At 46.0% G+C, this 21,379-nt stretch overlaps 1 protein-coding gene across 1 annotated transcript in view; it reads left to right on the forward strand.

The window, feature by feature from the left end:
* The window catches only part of LOC139412450 (ADAMTS-like protein 3), a 203,237-nt gene extending 183,770 nt beyond the window's left edge, over window positions 1-19,467 (forward strand). Inside the window, exons 24-31 of the mRNA XM_071159238.1 lie at window positions 2,162-2,365; window positions 11,126-11,251; window positions 11,378-11,668; window positions 13,045-13,228; window positions 16,422-16,626; window positions 17,178-17,281; window positions 18,479-18,693; window positions 19,185-19,467. Of these exons, the coding sequence (XP_071015339.1) occupies window positions 2,162-2,365; window positions 11,126-11,251; window positions 11,378-11,668; window positions 13,045-13,228; window positions 16,422-16,626; window positions 17,178-17,281; window positions 18,479-18,693; window positions 19,185-19,303 (1,448 nt within the window). The 3' untranslated portion in view covers window positions 19,304-19,467. The remainder of the gene's footprint in view (window positions 1-2,161; window positions 2,366-11,125; window positions 11,252-11,377; window positions 11,669-13,044; window positions 13,229-16,421; window positions 16,627-17,177; window positions 17,282-18,478; window positions 18,694-19,184) is intronic.
* Window positions 19,468-21,379: the final 1,912 nt, after the last annotated feature.

Raw genomic sequence — 21,379 nt, forward strand, 5'->3', positions numbered from 1 at the left:
CTGCCCTGTTCTGAGGGCCAGCCAGCCGTGCTGCCCTGTTCTGAGGGCCAGCCGTGCTGCCCTGTTCCGAGGGCCAGCCAGCCGTGCTGCCCTGTTCTGAGGGCCAGCCAGCCGTGCTGCCCTGTTCTGAGGGCCAGCCGTGCTGCCCTGTTCTGAGGGCCAGCCGTGCTGCCCTGTTCTGAGGGCCAGCCGTGCTGCCCTGTTCTGAGGGCCAGCCGTGCTGCCCTGTTCTGAGGGCCAGTCGTGCTGCCCTGTTCTGAGGGCCAGCCAGCCGTGCTGCCCTGTTCTGAGGGCCAGCCGTGCTGCCCTGTTCTGAGGGCCAGCCGTGCTGCCCTGTTCTGAGGGCCAGCCGTGCTGCTCTGTTCTGAGCGAATTGCAATTTTCCTCTGTTATTTTTTTGTTGCACCTGACCACACGACTGAACAGTGGTCAAGGTGCGACAAAACTAGGGCCTGTAGGACCTACCTTGTTGATAGTGCTGTTAAGAAGGCAGAGCATCGCTTTATTATAGACAGACTTCTCCCCATCTTAGCTACTACTGCATCAATATGTTTTGACCATTACAGTTTTCTCAATTTCCACATTATATGTCTATGTATGCTGATAATTATACAACACGTGGGTCTAATCCTGGATGCTGATAGGTTAAAACAGCATTCCAGCCAGTGTCTATTCCACAAATTGCCACCAATGATGTTGAAATGTCTATTTACTGTTCAAACTCACTGCACAGTCCACTGTCTTATCAGCCCAGCCAGGCAATTTATAAACTCTCTCTACTGTAAAAAAGCTTGTAGACATTATCTGCCCTTTATATTATCTGCCCAATATATCCTGCCAATATATCCTGCAAACACCGGCTTCTCAGGCATTATCACTTAAATTACAGTTGGTAAGAGGTATTGGTTAGTTAGTTGAACGGAGGTGATACAACAGCACACTCCTGTGGTAAAGACCATTCTCAACACATGATCCAGAAGAGGTCACAGGAGCAGATATGGGGTACTGCACAGTGGAGGCTGGTGGGAGGAGCTATAGGAGTACGGGCTCATAGTAATGGTTTGAATGGAATAAATGGAACGGTATTAAACACATCAAATATATGGAAATTCCATTCCAGCCATTACAATGAGCCCATCTTTATGCTATAGGAAGCCCATATTCCTGTAGCATGAAGATGGCGGCCTCCATGTACTTACCACAAATGTCTAATTTGCTAAGTTCGCCGTATTGTTCAATGCTTTCTATTGCACATGTTTTGTATTGGCATTGGCACAGTAAACATGATCCCAGTTCTATCCCCAAAGATGTATTGGCATTGGCACAGTAAACATGATCCCAGTTCTATCCCCAAAGATGTATTGGCATTCGCACAGTAAACATGATCCCAGTTCTATCCCCAAAGATGGCGGCAATTAGAAAAAACGAAACAAGTAGATTGTGCTGATTTACTGGCACATTGGACCATGTCGCGCGCCGTAGTTTAAGAACTCTCTGGGTAGAGCTAAAAACAATGACTTCATTTCTGAATTCATCCATCTTTATTTATGCACCTTCGCCATTGAAATGGAATTGACCCCCATCCCTGATTCATAGATTGACTATGTGAGACAAAACAGAATGAGCTTGTCTAGTAACAGTCTGGCCGTGGCTGCTCAGACCCAATAGCAATATGTTTGAATAACTGTAGCCAAGTACAAGCCAACTGGCACATGCTGTTCAGGGCTTGCGTCCCAAACGGTAACCAATTCTCTATATAGTGCACTCATTTTGACTAGGGCCCATACGGAAATATTGCACTGCATAAGGAATAGGGTGCCATTTGGAACTATACTATATGTGTGTGTCTGAAGGGAGTGGTCAAGACGTAAGGATTGGCATCCAGTGCTCTGATTTGTCCCAGTGATCAGTAATAACCAGTCTCAAGTAGTCTAATCAGTCTCTCTGTCATCAGGGCGTTCATCTATGTTGGACATTCTATGTGTGTTTTTGTATTTGTTTAAAGTGAAGTATTCTGTGATTTGTGGGATGTCTGAATCAGTTATCCTCAGTCTTATGTCTCTTACACTAGTGCTGTCTGTCTGTCTGTCTGTCTGTCTGTCTGTCTGTCTGTCTCTCTACCTCTTCTCTCTCCCCCTCCTCTCCCCTCTCTCTCTACCAGGTGTGCCTCAGCCTACAGTAACTTGGCAGAGGAAGGAGGGTGTGTTAGATGTCAGCGTGGCGGTACCCCTGCCCTCTGGTTCTCTGTGGCTCCAAAACGTCACTCTCCAGAGCCAAGGCACCTACTCCTGCATGGCTGCCAACCCCATAGGAAAATCCACCGCTTCCACTGTTCTCCATGTCACCGGTGGGTTCACACACACATGTGAGCGTGCATATACACACACGAGCGTATATACACACACACACACACACACACGAGCGTGCGTGCGTAGTGTATACACAGATCTACACACAAGTGCTGTTGCAGCCCACACGCACACGCACACGCACGCACACACAGCTGAGGTATAGGGCTGGCGCTGTGCTAGCTATCAGGGTGGTAAAATCCATCTCCTCTCAAATGTTAATCACACCTCATTGTGGAACACACACACACACGCGCACACACACACACACACACACACACACACACACACACACACACACACGCTACCCTGACCAAACCAGGGTGGTCCAAGAACGATTATCCTGAAATACAGTTGAAGCCAGAAGTTTACATACACTTAGGTTGGAATCATTAAAACTCATTTTTCAACCACTCCACAAATTTCTTGTTAACAAACTATAGTTTTGGCAAGTCGGTTAGAACATCTACTTTGTGCATGACAGAAGTATTTTTTCCAACAATTGTTTACAGACAGATTATATATTTCACTTATAATTCACTGTATCACAATTCCAGTGGGTCAGAAGTTTACATAAACTAAGTTGACTGTGCCTTTTCTTTAGGCTTTCGAAGCTTCTGATAGGCTAATTGACATAATTTGAGTCAATTGGATGTGTACCTGTGGATGTATTTCAAGGCCTACCTTCAAACTCAGTGCCTCTTTGCTTGACATCATGGGGAAATCAAAATAAAATCAGCCAAGACCTCAGAAAAAAATTGTAGACCTCCAGAAGTCCGGTTCATCCTTGGGAGCAATTTCCATTCCAGCAATGTCTGAAGGTACCACGTTTATCTGTACAAACAATAGTACGCAAGTATAAACACCATGGGACCACGCAGCTGTCATACCGCTCAGGAAGGAGAGGCGTTGTCTCTTAGAGATTAACAGACTTTGGTGCAAAAAGTACAAATCAATCTGAGAACAACAGCAAAGGACCTTGTGAAGATGCTGGAGGAAACAGGTACAGAATGATCTACATCCACAGTAAAACGAGTCCTATATCGATATAACCTGAAAGGCCGCTCAGCAAAGAAGCTGCCACTGCTCCAAAACCGCCATAAAAATGCCAGACTACGGTTTGCAACTGCATATGGGGACAAAGATCGTACTTTTTGGAGAAATGTCCTCTGATCTGATGAAACAAAAATAGAACTGTTTGGCCATAATGACCATCATTATGTTTGGAGGAAAAAGGGAGAGGCTTGCAAGCCGAAGAACATCATCCCAACCGTGAAGCACGGGGGTGGCAGCATCATGTTGTGGGGGTGCTTTGCTGCAGGAGGGACTGGTGCACTTCACAAAATAGATGGCATCATGAAGGAGGAAAGTTATGTGGATATATTGAAGCAGCATCTCAGACATCAGTCAGAAAGTTAAAGCTTGGTCGCAAATGGATCTTCCCAAATAGACAATGACCCCAAGCATACTTCCAAAGTTGTGGCAAAATGGCTTAAGGACACAAAAGTAAAGGTATTGGAGTGGCCATCACAAAGCTCTGACCTCAATCCTATAGAAAATGTGTGGGCAGAACTGAAAAAGCATGTGCGAGCAAGGAGGCATACAAACCTGACTCAGTTACACCAGATCTCTCAGGAGGAATGGGAAGCCTGTGGAAGGCTACCCAAAATGTTTGACATAAGTTAAACAATTCGAAGGCAACACTACCAAATACTATTTGAGAGTATGTAAACTTCTGACCCACTGGGAATGTGATGAAAGAAATACAATCTGAAATAAATCATTCTCTCTACTATTATTCTGACATTTCACATTCTTAAAATAAAATGGTGATCCTATCTGACCTAAGACAGGGATTTTTACTAGGATTAAATGTCAGGAATTGTGAAAACTGAGTTTAAATGTATGTAAACTTCCGACTTCAACTGTATTTGTCTAACACTCAGACATTCACTAAACATGCTCTGTATTCTGTACCGACCATGGCCTACAGTTCTCCTCTTACGTGATGTTTGTTACTCTGGAACATATCCTAACCTACTGTAAACCTCCACACAACATGATGATAACCTACTGTAAACCTCCACACAACATGACAACCTACTGTAAACCTCCATACAATGTGATGTTATCTTACTGTAAACCTCCATATAACATGATGACAACCTACTGTAAACCATACAATGATGTTATCTTACTGTAAACCTCCACACAACATGATGATAACCTACTGTAAACCTCCACACAACATGATGATAACCTACTGTAAACCTCCAAACAACATGACAACCTACTGTAAACCTCCATACAATGTGATGTTATCTTACTGTAAACCTCCATATAACATGATGACAACCTACTGTAAACCTCCATACAATGATGTTATCTTACTGTAAACCTCCATACAACATGATGATAACCTACTGTAAACCTCCATACACCATGATGATATGTTGAATCTTACCAGGACTAATACAGAAATGAGGGATTAATTAATCAACTATGACAACACTTGAAGCCTGTCCTGAAGGCCCTAGTTCACATATGTCAGAGTCAAGGCCCGCGGGCCACATCCGGCCCGCAAGAAGGTTTTTTACGGCCCCTGGGATGATCTTGATTTATTATTAGAACCGGCCCGCAGCAAGCCGGCAGCCCGCAGATCTTTTACACGCACCAATACTACATTTCCCACAATGCAAAGGTGACGCACCGAGCAGTAGGCTGCTTCATTTCAATATTTATTGGCACAGCAGTCGTCAGCATCACAGTAAAATTAACTTTCAGATACCCATCAAAAATGGCAAAACGGAAGGTGGATACTGAGAACCGGGGGTTTCAAACAAGGTGGGAGTCGGAGTATATGTTCACGAAGGTAGCTGGAAAACCTGTGTGTCTTCTGTGTGGAGAAAGTGTGGCGGTACTGAAAGAGTATAATCTGAGACGACATTATGAAACGAAACACGCGGACAAAAACAAGAATATGGACATGGAACAAAGGCTACAAAAGGCAGAGGAATTAAAACGAGGCCTCAAATCTCGACAGGCTCTGTTCAAAAAAGCCAAATCACAAGGCCAGGCTGCTGTCAAGGCCAGTTTTATTTTGGCAGAAGAGATCGCTAAATCAGCCCGGCCATTTACGGAGGGGGATTTCATCAAAAACTGCATGATTAAAGTTTGTGACGAAGTTTGCTGTCACGCCCTGACCATAGTTTACTTTGTATTTTCTATGTTTTGATTGGTCAGGGTGTGATCTGAGTGGGCATTCTATGTTTCATGTCTTGTTTGTCTATTTCTATGTTCAGCCTGATATGGTTCTCAGTCAGAGGCAGGTGTTCGTCATTGTCTCTGATTGGGAACCATATTTAGGTAGCCTGGGTTTCACTGTGTGTTTGTGGGTGATTGTTCCTGTCTATGTGTTTTTTCACCAGATAGGCTGTTTTAGGTTTTCGTTACGTTCATCACGTTCTTTATTTTGTAGTGTTTGCATTGATTCGTGTTTTACGTTTGTTCATTAAAACATGGATCGCAATCTACACGCTGCATTTTGGTCCGACTCTCCTTCACATACAGAAAACCGTTACAGAATCACCCACCACAAAGGGACCAAGCAGCGTGTCAACAGGCAAGAACAGCCCAAAGTGGAGTACAGTATGGACTATACTTCTTGGGAGGAGATAGACAGGTGGGCGGTCGACCCAGGGAGAGTGCCGGAGCCCGCCTGGGATTCGATGGAGCAGTGCGCGGAAGGATATAGGAGAATGGAGTTTGCGAAGCAAGCAAGGCGGCGCGGACGGAGGCCCCATAGTCAGCCCCAAAAATTTCTTGGGGGGGGGCTCAGGGAGAGTGTGGCAGAGTCAGGAGCCAGACCTGAGCCAACTCTCCCTGTTTATCGTGAGGAGCCAAGGAGGAGACCAGAGCCGGTGTTGGAGGTGAGCGAAACAGAGACTGTGAAGGAGTTAATGGGGAAATTGGAGGAGAGAGAAATGAGGGAGTTGCTGTGTTGGTGTTTTAAACATGGAATTCGCCCGACGGAGCGTGTCGGGGATTTGATGGCACCTGGGTCAGCGCTCCATACTCGTCCTGAGGTGCGTGTTAGTCGGCTGGTGAAGATGGTGCCAGTCTCACGTACCAGGCCTCCTGTGCACCTCCCTAGCCTTGCACGTCCTGTGCCAGCACCGCTCTCAAGATCTCCAGTACGCCTTCACGGTCTAACCCATCCTGTGCCACCTCCACACCCCAGCCCTCCGGTAGCAGCTCCCCGCACCAGGCTTCCTGTGCGTGTCCTCGGCCCAGTACCACCAGTGCCAGCACCACGCATCAGGCCTACAGTGCGCCTCGCCTGTCCAGCGCTGTCGGAGCCCTCCTCCTCTCCAGCGCTGTCGGAGTCTCCCGCCTGTTTAGCGCTGTTAGAGCCTTCCTTCTCTACAGCGCTGCCGGAGTCTCCCGCCTGTTCAGAACTGCCAGTTAGCATAGAGCTGCCAGTTAGCATAGAGCTGCCAGTTAGCATAGAGCTGCCAGTTAGCATAGAGCTGCCAGTTAGCATAGAGCTGCCAGTTAGCATAGAGCTGCCAGTTAGCATAGAGCTGCCAGTTAGCTTAGAGCTGCCAGTTAGCAAGGAGCTGCCAGTCTGCAAGGAGCTGCCAGTCTGCAAGGAGCTGCCAGTCTGCATGGAGCTGCCAGTCTGCATAGAGCTGCCAGTCTGCATGGAGCTGCCAGTCTGCATAGAGCTGCCAGTTAGCATAGAGCTGCCAGTCTGCAAGGAGCTGCCAGTCTGCAAGGAGCTGCCAGTCTGCAAGGAGCCGCCAGAGCTGCCTGTCTGCAGGATGCCGCCAAAGCTGCCAGTCTGCAAGGAGCCGCCAGAGCTGCCAGTCTGCAAGGAGCCGCCAGAGCTGCCAGTCTGCAAGGAGCCGCCAGAGCTGCCAGTCTGCAAGGAGCCGCCAGAGCTGCCTGTCTGCAGGATGCCGCCAAAGCTGCCAGTCTGCAAGGAGCCGCCAGAGCTGCCAGTCTGCAAGGAGCCGCCAGAGCTGCCAGTTAGCATGGAGCAGCCAGGGCCGCCAGTCAGCATGGAGCAGCCAGGGCCGCCAGTCAGCATGGAGCAGCCAGGGCCGCCAGTCAGCATGGAGCAGCCAGGGCCGCCAGTCAGCATGGAGCAGCCAGTCAGCATGGAGCAGCCAGTCAGCATGGAGCAGCCAGAGCAGCCAGTCAGCATGGAGCAGCCAGAGCTGCCAGTCAGCATGGAGCAGCCAGTCAGCATGGAGCAGCCAGAGCTGCCAGTCAGCATGGAGCAGCCAGTCAGCATGGAGCAGCCAGAGCTACCAGTCATCATGGAGCAGCCAGTCAGCATGGAGCAGCCAGAGCTGCCAGTCGTCCAGACTCTTCCAGATCTGCCAGTCGTCCAGACTCTTCCAGATCTGCCAGTCGTCCAGACTCTTCCAGATCTGCCAGTCGTCCAGACTCTTCCAGATCTGCCAGTCGTCCAGACTCTTCCAGATCTGCCAGTCGTCCAGACTCTTCCAGATCTGCCAGTCGTCCAGACTCTTCCAGATCTGCCAGTCGACCAGACTCTTCCAGATCTGCCAGTCGACCAGACTCTTCCAGATCTGCCAGTCGACCAGACTCTTCCAGATCTGCCAGTCGTCCAGACTCTTCCAGATCTGCCAGTCGTCCTGACTCTTCCAGATCTGCCAGTCGACCAGACTCTTCCAGATCTGCCAGTCGACCAGACTCTTCCAGATCTGCCAGTCGACCAGATTCTCCCAGATCCGCCAGTCGACCAGATTCTCCCAGATCCGCCAGTCGACCAGATTCTCCCAGATCCGCCAGTCGACCAGATTCTCCCAGATCCGCCAGTCGACCAGATTCTCCCAGATCCGCCAGTCGACCAGATTCTCCCAGATCTGCTAGTCGACCAGGATCTGCTGAAACCGCCAGCCAGCCAGGTTCTGGTAGTTTCTACTACCTGCCTGGGCTTCCTCTCAGTGCTGAGCTTCTTCTCAGTGCTGAGCTTCCTCTCAGTGCTGAGCTACCCATCTGTCCCGAGTTACCTCTGTCCCGAGCTGTCCCTCTGTCCCATGTTATCATTGTGGTGGGTAACCTATTTAGGGACGTTTAGGAGGGGGATTAAAACTGTCATGGAGTGGGGTCCACGTCCAGCGCCAGAGCCGCCACCGCGGACAGATGCCCACCCAGACCCTCCCCTATAGGTTCAGGTTTTGCGGCCGGAGTCCGCACCTTGGGGGGGGGGGTACTGTCACGCCCTGACCATAGTTTACTTTGTATTTTCTATGTTTTGATTGGTCAGGGTGTGATCTGAGTGGGCATTGTATGTTTCATGTCTTGTTTGTCTATTTCTATGTTCAGCCTGATATGGTTCTCAGTCAGAGGCAGGTGTTCGTCATTGTCTCTGATTGGGAACCATATTTAGGTAGCCTGGGTTTCACTGTGTGTTTGTGGGTGATTGTTCCTGTCTATGTGTTTTTTCACCAGATAGGCTGTTTTAGGTTTTCGTTACGTTCATCACGTTCTTTATTTTGTAGTGTTTGCATTGATTCGTGTTTTACGTTTGTTCATTAAAACATGGATCGCAATCTACACGCTGCATTTTGGTCCGACTCTCCTTCACATACAGAAAACCGTTACATTTGCCCAGAAAAAAGGCAACTCTTTTTAAATGTGAGTCTGAGCAGAAACACCATTGCCGAGAGAGTAGACCAGTTGTCCATCAATCTAAAAGAGCAGCTTGTGAAAAAGGGAAAAGATTTTATTGCATATTCCTTGGCTGTGGATGAGAGCACCGACATTTCTGACATTGCCCAGTTGTCAATTTTCATCCGCGGAGTGGACTCCAACCTAAGCGTGACAGAGGAGTTTTTGGCTTTACGTCCTATGCATGGCACAACTACGGGGCATGATTTGTATGAAGAGGTGTCAAGATGTGTAAATGAGATGGAGCTGCCTTGGGAAAAACTCGTGGGTTTGACAACCGACGGAGCACCTGCGATGTGTGGACACAGGAGCGGACTGGTGGCGAAGATACGGGAAAAGATGCAAGAGGAAAACGCGACAGGTGAGCTGACAGCTTATCATTGTATCATACACCAGGAAGCGTTGTGCGGTAAAGCCTTGAAAATGGAGCATGTAATGAGCATCATCACGCGCACAGTTAACTTTATCAGAGCCAAAGGTTTGAATCACCGCCAGTTCAAGGCATTTCTGACGGAGTTAGAAACGGAGCATGGTGATTTGCCTTATCACACAGAGGTGCGATGGCTAAGCCAGGGAAAGGTGCTTCAAAGATGTTTCGAGCTTCGTGAGGAGATTTGTCTGTTCTTGGACAGCAAAGGGAAAGACACAACACAACTCCGAGACGAAATGTTTCTGTGTGAAATGGCTTTTCTGTGTGACATTACGAGTCATCTGAATGCAATAAACTTGCAGCTGCAGGGTCGGGATCGTGTCATCTCTGATATGTACAGTACAGTGAAGGCATTTAAAACCAAACTGACTCTGTGGGAGACGCAGATGCGGAAAGAAAATTTGAGCCACTTTCCCAGCTGCCAGACCATGAAAGAGAAGCTCTCTACCAGTGCGTTCCCGAGCACACAGTTGGCTGATAAAATAGGTATGCTTGCCGCTGACTTTCGACGCCGATTTGCTGACTTTGAAGCACAAAAAAGCAGGTTGGAACTGCTCGGTAACCCATTTGCTGTTGACGTGGAAAGCTCACCACCAAACCTCCAAATGGAGTTGATTGACCTCCAATGCAATGATGCACTGAGGGCAAAATATGCGGCAGTGGGTGCTGCGGAGTTCGCCCGTTTCCTCCCCGGCACAATGCCCCAGCTGCGCATCCAGGCTGCTCAAACGTTGTCTATGTTTGGCAGCACATACCTGTGTGAACAACTGTTTTCTTTGATGAACCTGAACAAAACATCACACAGAAGTCGACTTACTGCTGAACACCTCCACTCAATTCTGAGGATTTCTTCAGCTCAGAGCCTTACCCCGAACATTGATGAACTTGTGGAAAAGATGGGACACCACCAAGTATCACCCTCAACCTCAAACAAGTGAACATTACTGTGCAATCACATATTTAGAGTTTTTACTCAGTTCAAGTTTAAAAGTTAAAATTTAATATTTGTTTTCACTGCATGTTACTTCTCCTTAAACAAAGTGTTGTTTTTGATTAATAGATTTTTGCACTTTATTTTTTTGTATTTCAATCCAATTATATTTTAAAAATATTTCAGTTGAGTGGATGATAGAAAATTGCTATTATTGTTTTTTCTTTGAAGTAAATTTAGCCCACTTTTGCTAAAATAGAAAATATAGTCTACTGATGGTGCCTTGAATACCGGTTTCTTTCATTTAATGTTCATGTTATGGGGATATTTATATAAAGGAAATTTGTCTTTTGTGTCTGTTGAAAATTAAAGATTACTGACAGAGCCATAAGAAAATATTGCTTTATTTATCTGATCATATTGTAATATATTTGTTAGGTTTTCAGTAGGTTCAATTAGGTTCACTAGACTATATGCGTCATTTAAAAATTTTTCAATGAACATTCGAACAGTCCGGCCCTCGTCTTGTAGCTGATTTTTTTATTTGGCCCTCCGTCCATTTGACTTTGACACCCCTGCCCTAGTTAGAACATGGTAGGGGAGGAGAACAGAAACATTCTGCCATATTGTTTAGATTTGACTGTGGTTTCACTTTTCTTGCCCCAGTGAATGATTGATTGACGGATGGATGATTAATTGATTGATTGACAGGTCCAGACCCAGGCAGAGGTTCTACAATGTCCCAGCAGTTCAAGGAGCTGAGCAGGAGGAGAGTCCTCATGGCTTCACGCATGGGAACCACTGTGACCATCAGACCTGGAGACATCCTACGCATAGGTACTGCACACACGCTTACACAAGTATGAATGAATACACACACACACACACACACACACACACACACACACACACACTGCCTCAAGCATTATCATAATGACCAAAGGCCTCCCTCTCTCATTCCAGGATGCCCAGTGGTTCCAGACCATAGAGGGCCTGTCCGTTGGGACTACCAGAACCACACTCTGAAGGAGTCCACCTGGACCGGACCAGACTTTGCCGCAGGACAGAGGCTGGGTCCTGGGCAGAATCAGGGTCTGGGTTCTGGTCTGGGTCTTCAGTACCGTATACTGGTGGGAGGTCGTGTTCTGGAGGTGAACACGGTGAAGGGAAGGTTCTCTGGACACTACCGGTGCCAGACCCCCATCCACGACAACACACAGCTGCTGTCTGCTTGGATCCACGTCCATGCTGAAGGTGTGTGTGTGCATAAACAGCGCACACACAACTTTCTGCTGATCATAATTTATAACATTTAATGAGACCCATTCATTGTAATTCCAGGTATGTGTGCAGTCCGATGTTACACTGAACTGTGAACATCGGACTGAACACGTGTGTGTGTGTCTTATCTGGTGTGTGTATTCACTGACTTCTAATGCTCTTATTGTACAAATCAACCCATTCCCTTTGTAGAGCTCCATTAAGTCTCTCTTCTCCCTCCCCTTATGTCCTGTTCTTAACTGGATCAAACACACACAGGATGGCTATTGTGCTGTCAGGTCCAACCTCACTTTCAGGATTTGTCCCAAATAGCACCCTATTTCCCACATAGTGCACTACTTTTGACCAGAGTAATTTGGAACATACTCTCAGCATCTCTGTGGATACAGCTGTTAGCTATCACCAGACTCCAATTAACATGGGAATTTGTACCCCTCACAGTCATCAGAACATATCTTTCCTCTGAAGAATTTTTATAATTCAGAGAGAGAGAGAGAGAGAGAGAGAGAGAGAGAGAGAGAGAGAGAGAGAGAGAGAGAGAGAGAGAGAGAGAGAGAGAGAGAGAGAGAGAGAGAGAGAGAGAGAGAGAGAGAGAGAGAGAGAGAGAGAGAGAGAGAGAGAGAGAGAGAGAGAGAGAGAGAGAGAGAGAGAGAGAGAGAGAGAGAGACTGTATCGTTTTAAGCTGTGCCAAAACCTCTTGGACCCCATGTTGTTTCTAGTTAAACTTCCCTTCTGTCCTTTCTGTGTCCTGAACCGGAGCGTTAGTGGGCTCTGGAAGAGCTTAGGCAGAGGGCTGGGACAATTATCAGTAGACTCAAAATATGCAGCAGCCCCAGGTTACATCCCAAATGGCACCCTTTTCCATAGTGCACTACTACCTGTAGGTCCTGGTCAAAAGTAGTGCACTATGTAGGGAATAGGGTGCCATTTGGGACAGGCCTGCTGTGTACTCTAGCTAACTGTGCCTCAACCTTTTATTCGTCGTAATGGGAAGTATTTGAATGACAGTAATGTGATATTATTGAATGAAAATTATAGGCCCAGTGTTGGCCAAACCAGAGTTTGTTTTACTGCTATGCTGTGGTATGAAGTCAAACTGGGTAATGAGGATCTGGTTTGCTCTACTTGGTGTCGATGGGTCAGTGTGGTGGTGGTGGGTGGGTCAGTGGATGTACTAGTGGGTGGGTCAGTGGGCGTGGTGGTGGGTGGGTGTTCTGTAGTTCTGTGTGATGTGTTTCTGGCTAGTACTGCTGTGGTGTTTATAACATATTGTGTATGTGTGAGCGTGAGCGTGCTGTGGGGTTTGTTTCAGCTCAATAACGTGTGTGTGTGCATGCGTGTGTCTCCAGAGTTTGCGTGGCGTCTTGGGGACTGGACGGCGTGCAGCGCCTCGTGTGGGGACCGGGGGATGAGGACACGGAGGGTCCGCTGTGTCACGCCAGAGGGACGTGAGGTCACACCCTCCATGTGTCACCACCTAGACAGACCTGTCTCCTCACAGCTGGCCTGCAACCTGCATGACTGCCCCCCCAGGTACACACACACACACACTCTCTGACACACACGCAAGCACACGCACACACACTCTCAGACACACACACAATCTCTCACACACACACACACTCTCTCTCAGACACTCACACACCACGCAAGCACACACACACACACTATAAACATCTGCTTTTCTAGGTAAAACAGATGCGTTGGTTTCACTGACCCCTGAGGAAAAATCTACAGGGAAATAGGTCATTCAGCTTCATGAGTCACTGTCATGAAGAGTCTTGTCTAATATAGTCGTGTCCTAAATGGCCTTGTATAGTGCACATATTTTAAACAGATCCCTATGGGCGTCCCTATGGGCCCTGGTCAAAGGTAGTGCACAATATACATTATAGGGAATAGGGGTCCATTTGGGATGTAGGCTATAGCTCCTTATTTAGTCTCCTTCTTCTACTGCTTTATGTCATCAACTGTCCAAGACCAATATACATAAATCACATTCAGGTCCAAGTGTTGAGGTTTCATTGTTTTTCCTTGTACTGTAGCAGTCAATAGGGGAGAGTGGGATAAGTTGAGACATTTTTTACATTCAGCATCACCCTGTCAAGGGAAATATAGTATACTTTCTACCAAAGATATCTAAATATATTGCAGAATATTACAGTTTTTTTCAATTGCTAACAAGCATCGGTCAATACTGAAGACACTTTTTCAAAACTCTTCACACAGTCTGCATTACCAACATGCATCTTGGCCAAACAGTTCATCTCAATGAATCCAGCTTCATCCACAAAAATGAATGTATGTGCAGTTTGCCTGGCTTCCATCTCCATTACTCTCTAAAATACAATAAATCCACAGTTTTACAGTACTTTACATTATGCATAGCTGTGTATGTACCCTGTCTGGTAACAAGACTAAAAACAGGACTCGAGTCGGCTTTCAGCTAAAATTGCAATCAGCTGTGTTTGGAATAGTTAAATATTCTGCTCAGATTTTCTGTGTTTCAATCTGGTTACTGCAGAAAATTTGCCATCATTCTGTTTTGAATGTGTTTTGGAAACAGTGTGTTAGGATTTGAAAAACAAGTGCTGCAAATATATAGTTATGCAGGTGGTGGAGTATGAATGAGAAAATAGTAAATGGATTTCGGAGAATGTGGTCATTGAATGCATTCTGTGTGAAAGCAATGAAAAATGATTCACAGTTTGGTCCACATACACTTCTGTTTCGCTGACTGTGGGAAGAGTTTTGACAATGTGACTTCAGTTTTGACCAATGCATCTTAGCAATTAAAAAAAAAAAAAATTAAGCCGCCTACATATTTCTGTACTGAATCAAATGTATTTATAAAGCCCTTCGTACATCAGCTATCTCAAAGTCCTGTACAGAAACCCAGCCTAAGACCCCAAACAGCAATGCAGGTGTAGAAGCATGGTGGCTAGGAAAAACTCCCTAGAAAGGCCAAAACCTAGGAAGAAACCTAGAGGAATCAGGCTATGAGGGGTGGCCAGTCCTCTTCTGGCTGTGCCGGGTGGAGATTATAACAGAACATGGCCAAGATGTCCAAATGTTCATAAATGACCAGCATGGTCAAATAATAATCACAGTAGTTGTCGAGGGTGCAGCAAGTCAGCACCTCAGGTACTGAACAGTTGAAACTGGAGCAGCAGCACGGCCAGACACACCCCTCCTCGGGATGGCATGAAAGAGCACCAGTAAGCCAGTGACTCAGCCCCTGTAATAGGGTTAGAGGCAGAGAATCCCAGTGGAAAGAGGGGAACCGGCCAGGCAGAGACAGCAAGGGTGGTTCGTTGCTCCAGAGCCTTTCTGTTCACATTCCCACTCCTGGGCCAGACTACACTCACTCATATGACCCACTGAAGAGATGAGTCTTCAGTAAAGACTTAAAGGTTGAGACCGAGTCTGCGTCTCTCACATGGGTAGGCAGACCGTTCCATAAAAATGGAGCTCTATAGGAGAAAGCACTGCCTCCAGCTGTTTGCTTAGAAATTCTAGGGACAACTACCTCTTTTAAAACCATGTTGATCTTTATTTCCCAAACACAATTCAACACAGGCACAATCGCTTTTTGACAGTTACCTGTCATTTAATCATTTTAAGCATCTTTTAACACAGGCTTAACACCTAACAAACACTGTACCCTTTTAACACAGGCTTAACACCTAACAAACACTGTACCCTTTTAACACAGGCTTAACACCTAACAAACACTGTACCCTTTTAACACAGGCTTAACACCTAACAAACACTGTACCCTTTTAACACAGGCTTAACACCTAACAAACACTGTACCCTTTTAACACAGGCTTAACACCTAACAAACACTGTACCCTTTTAACACAGGCTTAACACCTAACAAACACTGTACCCTTTTAACACAGGCTTAACACCTAACAAACACTGTACCCTTTTAACACAGGCTTAACACCTAACAAACACTGTACCCTTTTAACACAGGCTTAACACCTAACAAACACTGTACCCTTTTAACACAGGCTTAACACCTAACAAACACTGTACCCTTTTAACACAGGCTTAACACCTAACCCCAAGGCAAACATTTTTACTATATTAGCCCACACAGATATAAGGATGCACTTTCATGCTAGGTTTAGGTCCTCATACTGAAGCTTATAGAGAGCCCAACTGAGGTGTAGAACAATCTTTAAATTATCTACTTTAGTTTAGATACAAGCATCATAAAAATCTTATTTTTTGGACCTAACTGTTTACCACTTTTTCCATGTGGTTTCTTCCTTCATAGACTCCATAAAAATTATGACCTCTTCCTAAATGTTCGGTCAAATTATATATTTTGTGTATAGTTTCCTAGAAACAAGAGTAGCTCAACTTACCCCTTTGGCTCAACATACCCCAGCCTGCCCTACCCACTGAAATCCCTGGGCAGAACATTGAGTCCTGATCATTGGGATATGTGGCCCTATGCATTAAAGAGGCTAGCCAGGATCTAACACTACATGGGTAGTTTTATTCCTTCCTTCCCCCTGAACCTGGTTCCTCTCTGGGTTTCTTCCTTCTAGGGAGTTTTTCCCGGCCAATATGTTTTGACTTTTCCTTCTGCTCTACCTTCTGTAGAGGTTTAGGTCAGGTAACTGTAAAGCACTTTGTGACAAGTACTGATGTAAAAAGGAATTTATATAATCAATGTTATTTGATTGATTGATTGATTGTTCTCTCCCAGCTGGGTAGCATCCGTGTGGTCTAAGTGTTCCACTTCCTGTGGGCGGGGCTGGAGACAGCGGCAGGTGTCCTGTGGGCAGGTGGATTCGGGGGGAGCGGTGAGGACGCTAGCGCCATCTGTCTGTGGGAGGAACACGCGGCCTGCAGACAGACAGGAGTGTACCTGCGACAACTGTCCAGCCTGGGTTACCAGCCCCTGGGGAAAGGTAGAGACGCAGGCACAAACACACACAGAGACACCCACACCTGCCCCCACACTCGCACACACATCTGCACAAACAAACACACACAGACACACACACACACCTAAACAGACACTCATGTACAGACGCACACGAACAGACGCACCCACACCTACACACACAGACCACACAGACACACACAGATACCAAATACACACAGACACACCACAGACACCACACACACACAGAGATGACACACACACACACAGACACACACACAACTATTTTCCACAACATTACCTTTGTTATCATTGACATACATGCCTGATGTTTGAATACTGTGTACTTGATGTTCTGGGATGAAGTTTCCTCTAGATGCAGACCTAGGATCAGCTTCTCCTTCCCCAACTTTAACCTTTAGTGGGGGGATATGCTAAACTGACCCAAGATCACGGTCTAGGGCCAATTGCCATCTACTCCAACCAACGCATTACTACGAAGAAGTCCTGAATAAAGTTGTCAGGCTGTGAAACATTCCTTCTTTACTATTGTGAGAACATGTTAATTACCCACAGTGCTCGGGGAAATGTTTGGGTCCCACCCTCACAGTCCAGAAGAGGTCGGTGATATGTAGACATGTCAACGGCACCTCACACCCTGACTGTGACCCCAGAGAAAGGTAAGCACACAACCACAGGAGGTTGGTGGTACCTTAATTGGGGAGGACAGGCTCGTGGTAATTTATGGAGAGGAATCAGTGGAATGGTATCAAATACATCAAACACATGGTTTCCATTCCATTTGTGCCGTTCCGGCCATTATTATGAGCCATTCTCCCCTCAGCAGCCTCCTGTGACACACACACACCTACACACAAACACACACACACACACAAACACACACACACAGTCTAATTTCCTCCTGTCTCGTTTAGCTGAATCTGGTCATGAATAGCGTGGTTGTTGAACAAGTTGAGGAGACTAAAATACTTGGTGTTACCTTAGATTGTAAACTGTCATGGTCAAAACATATTGATTCAATGGTTGTAAAGATGGGGAGAGGTCTGTCCGTGATAAAGAGATTTTTTGACACCACACTCCACAAAGCAAGTCCTGCAGGCTCTAGTTTTATCTTATCTTGATTATTGTCCAGTCATGTGGTCGAGTGCTGCAAAGAAGGACCTAGTTAAGCTGCAGCTGGTCCAGAACAGAGCGGCATTTTTTGCTCTTCAATAACATGCATGACAGTCTCTCTTAGCTAACAGTTGAGGAATAACTGACTGTATTGCTTCTTGTTTTTATAAGAAACAGGAATTAGTTGGACATTCCTAATTGTTTGGATAGTCAACTTACACACAGCACTAACACACACACTTACCCCACCAGAGGTCTTTTCACAGTCCTCAAATCCAGAATGAATTGAAGGAAACGTACAGTATTATACAGAACCATGAGTTTACGGAACTCCCTTCCATCTTATATACAGTATTATACAGAACCATGAGTGCATGGGACTCCCTTCCATCTTATATACAGTATTATACAGAACCATGAGTTTACGGAACTCCCTTCCATCTTATATACAGTATTATACAGAACCATGAGTGCATGGGACTCCCTTCCATCTTATATACAGTATTATACAGAACCATGAGTTTACGGAACTCCCTTCCATCTTATATACAGTATTATACAGAACCATGAGTGCCTGGGACTCCCTTCCATCTTATATAGCGCAAGTGAACAGAAAACCTAGTTGTTTTTTTTTACTAATAAAGCAACAGATTCCAGTAAGACTCTCTGTCTCCATTGGCTCCGGCTAAAGGGGATCCTAATAAAATCAAATCCTTCCCTCTATCTCTCTTTGTCTCCCTCAGGCCCGTCTCAGTGCGTAACTGTTCGTCGGAGCTGTGTGACGTGCACTGGCGCGTGGGGCCGTGGCGAGCGTGCACGGCAGCCTGTGGCAGCGGGTTTCAGTCTCGCAGGGTGGACTGTGCCCACCACAGGAGTGGCAGAACCCTGGCAGACCAACACTGCACCTGGCACAGACGCCCAGCCACCTGGCAGCACTGTAACGCCACCACCTGTGGAAGTGAGTGTGTAGTGTTTTTACCATGTTACCATATTACCCTCACTGCCTTTCCTCTGACTTCTGAAGCTGGAGAATATGTCATTGGAGTGGCTTGGCATAAGTTTGACTCAAAAAACACCTATTACAAAAACGATGACTTTGCACAAGTAAAATCACACAAACCCTCTTTTTAAACTGTTAAACGGCTTTTTAACAGTCCAGACCCAAATCTATATGGACAGTTACACTGATGTTGAATTTTAGCCTGAATTTGACGTTAAGCCATACTCCTTAGCTTTCTGCTACTTTTTAATGGAAATGTGGCATGCGTTCCAAGTGACATTCTATTCCCTATATAGTACTACTGTTTACCAGAGTCCTATAAGAGCCCTGGTCAAAGTAGTGCACTATAAAGGAAATAGGGTGCCATTTGGGACATAACCATGTTCTTCTGTGGGGAGAATGGATGTTATTTTATCCCTCTGTCTCTGTGTCTCTGTGTCTCTGTGTAGGTGAATGTAAAGACACCACCCACTACTGTGCCGTGGTGAAGAGGTTAAAGCTTTGCCCCATCGACATGTACAAGCAGAGGTGTTGTGAGTCCTGTTTACAGGAGGATGGCTCCACCTAGTGTTCTAGGAGGAAGTTGCCCCTAGATGCTGGTCTTGGGTTAGTTTTGCATTTCCTCCACTAGTGGTTAAGGCTGGGAATGGGGAGGGGAAGCTGATCCTAGATCTGTACCTAGAGGAAACCCCTGAGCGTTGAGACAGTGTGGACAACATAACTCTTGGAAGCCATGGATGGATGGATGGATGGATAGATTGAAGGAGGGAGGGAGGGAGGGAGGGAGGGCGGGAGGGAGGGAGGGAGGGAGGGAGGGAGGGAGGGAGGGAGGGAGGGAGGGAGGGAGGGAGGGATGGATAGAGGGATAGATTGGGGAAGGGAGGGATGGATGGATGGATAGAGGGATAGATTGGGGAAGGGAGGGATGGATGGATGGATGGAGGGATAGATTAAGGGAGGGATGGATGGATGGGGGATAGATGAAGGGGGTGGATGGATGGAGGGATAGATTGAGGGATGGATGGAGGTATAGATTGAGGAAGGGATGGATGGATGGAGGGATGGAATGAGGGAGGGATGGATGGAGGCTTGGATTGAGGGAGGGAGGGAGGGAGGGATGAATGTATGGAGGGATAGATCAAGGGAGGGATGGATGGATAGAGGGATAGATTGAGGGAGGGATGGATGGAGGATTAGATGGAGGGAGGGAGGGAGGGAGGGATAGATCAATTGAGGGAGGGATGGATGGGGGAGGGATAGATTGAGGGAGGGCTGGATAGAGGCTTGGATTGAGGGAGGGAGGGATAGATTGAGGGAGGGATGGATGGATGGAGGGATAGATTGAAGGAAGGATGGAGGCTTGGATTGAGGGATGGAGGGACCATGTAACATGGTAGACTGGTCATAGCCTGAGACTGTTTGGAGTCTGCTTTAAAGACACTACCACCACAACATTGAGGAAATCTTTCTCACTTTTTCATCACAACCTAAATGGATATTCCTCCCAATAATGATGCCCCAATGGCTTGATTAGACTGAGAAAGATACATAGGGGATTTTTTTTGTGTGTGTGAAGACAAGCGTGCACAGATATGGAGTGAAGGAATTTTTCAGGTGGCCCAACCAATGTAATTTGATGCAAGCCTCAAATCTGGACCTATGGCCTTAGAAATGTAACACTTTACCAATACTAGCTATTTTCCCAATGACACATGTAACAAGTGAGTGCAAAGGTGTGTGTAAAGTGTGTGCTGTTAACCCATTCCTGAAGGAGAGAGCAGTCTTTAAATGGCCTTGTCATTGTTTTCCACGGTAATGTGCACTGAATGGACGAACAGAAAGATAGAATACTCTAGCAACAAAACACCAATAGAAGCAGTGGTTTATGGGTATCCTGTGTTTATTTTTTAATTTATAGCAAGTGCATGTATGAATGTATGAATATACTGTACACAGTGGTGGGGAAAGTACCGAATTGTCATACTTGAATAAAAGTAAAGATACCTTAATAGAAAATGACTCAAGTAAAAGGGAAAGTCATCCAGTAAAATACTACTTGAGTAAAAGTATAAAAGTATTTGTTTTTAAATATACTTAGGTATCAAAAGTCAAAGTATAAATCATTTCAAGTTCCTTATATTAAGCAAACCAGACGACACAATTTTCTTATTTTTTTATTTAAAAACACACTCAGACATAATTTACAAACTACGCATTTGTGTTTAGTGAGTCTGCCAAATCAGAGACAGTAGGGATGACCAGGGATGTTGTTTTGATAAGTGCGTGTATTGTAACATTTTCCTGTCCCGCTAAGCATTCAAAATGTAACAAGTACTTTTAGATGTCAATGAAATGGTATGGAGTAAAAAGTACATTATTTTCTTTAGGAATGTTGTGAAGTACATGTAAAGTACAGATACACAGAAAAAAATGACTTAAGTAGTACTTCAAAGTATTTTTACTTAAGTACTTTACACCACTGACTGTACATGTACATACAGTATACAGTAGGAAGTGGATGTGTGATGCAGACTCCTATAAGACCATTAACATGTGTGAAGGCAAAGGGATGTCAGATTGTAGTGGAACGTCATTGACATAAGAAAACAACCATCCGAACCAAATCATTTGCATTAGAACCTAC

Source organism: Oncorhynchus clarkii, chromosome 6, assembly GCF_045791955.1.
Source record: "Oncorhynchus clarkii lewisi isolate Uvic-CL-2024 chromosome 6, UVic_Ocla_1.0, whole genome shotgun sequence".
Taxonomy (NCBI): domain Eukaryota; kingdom Metazoa; phylum Chordata; class Actinopteri; order Salmoniformes; family Salmonidae; genus Oncorhynchus; species Oncorhynchus clarkii.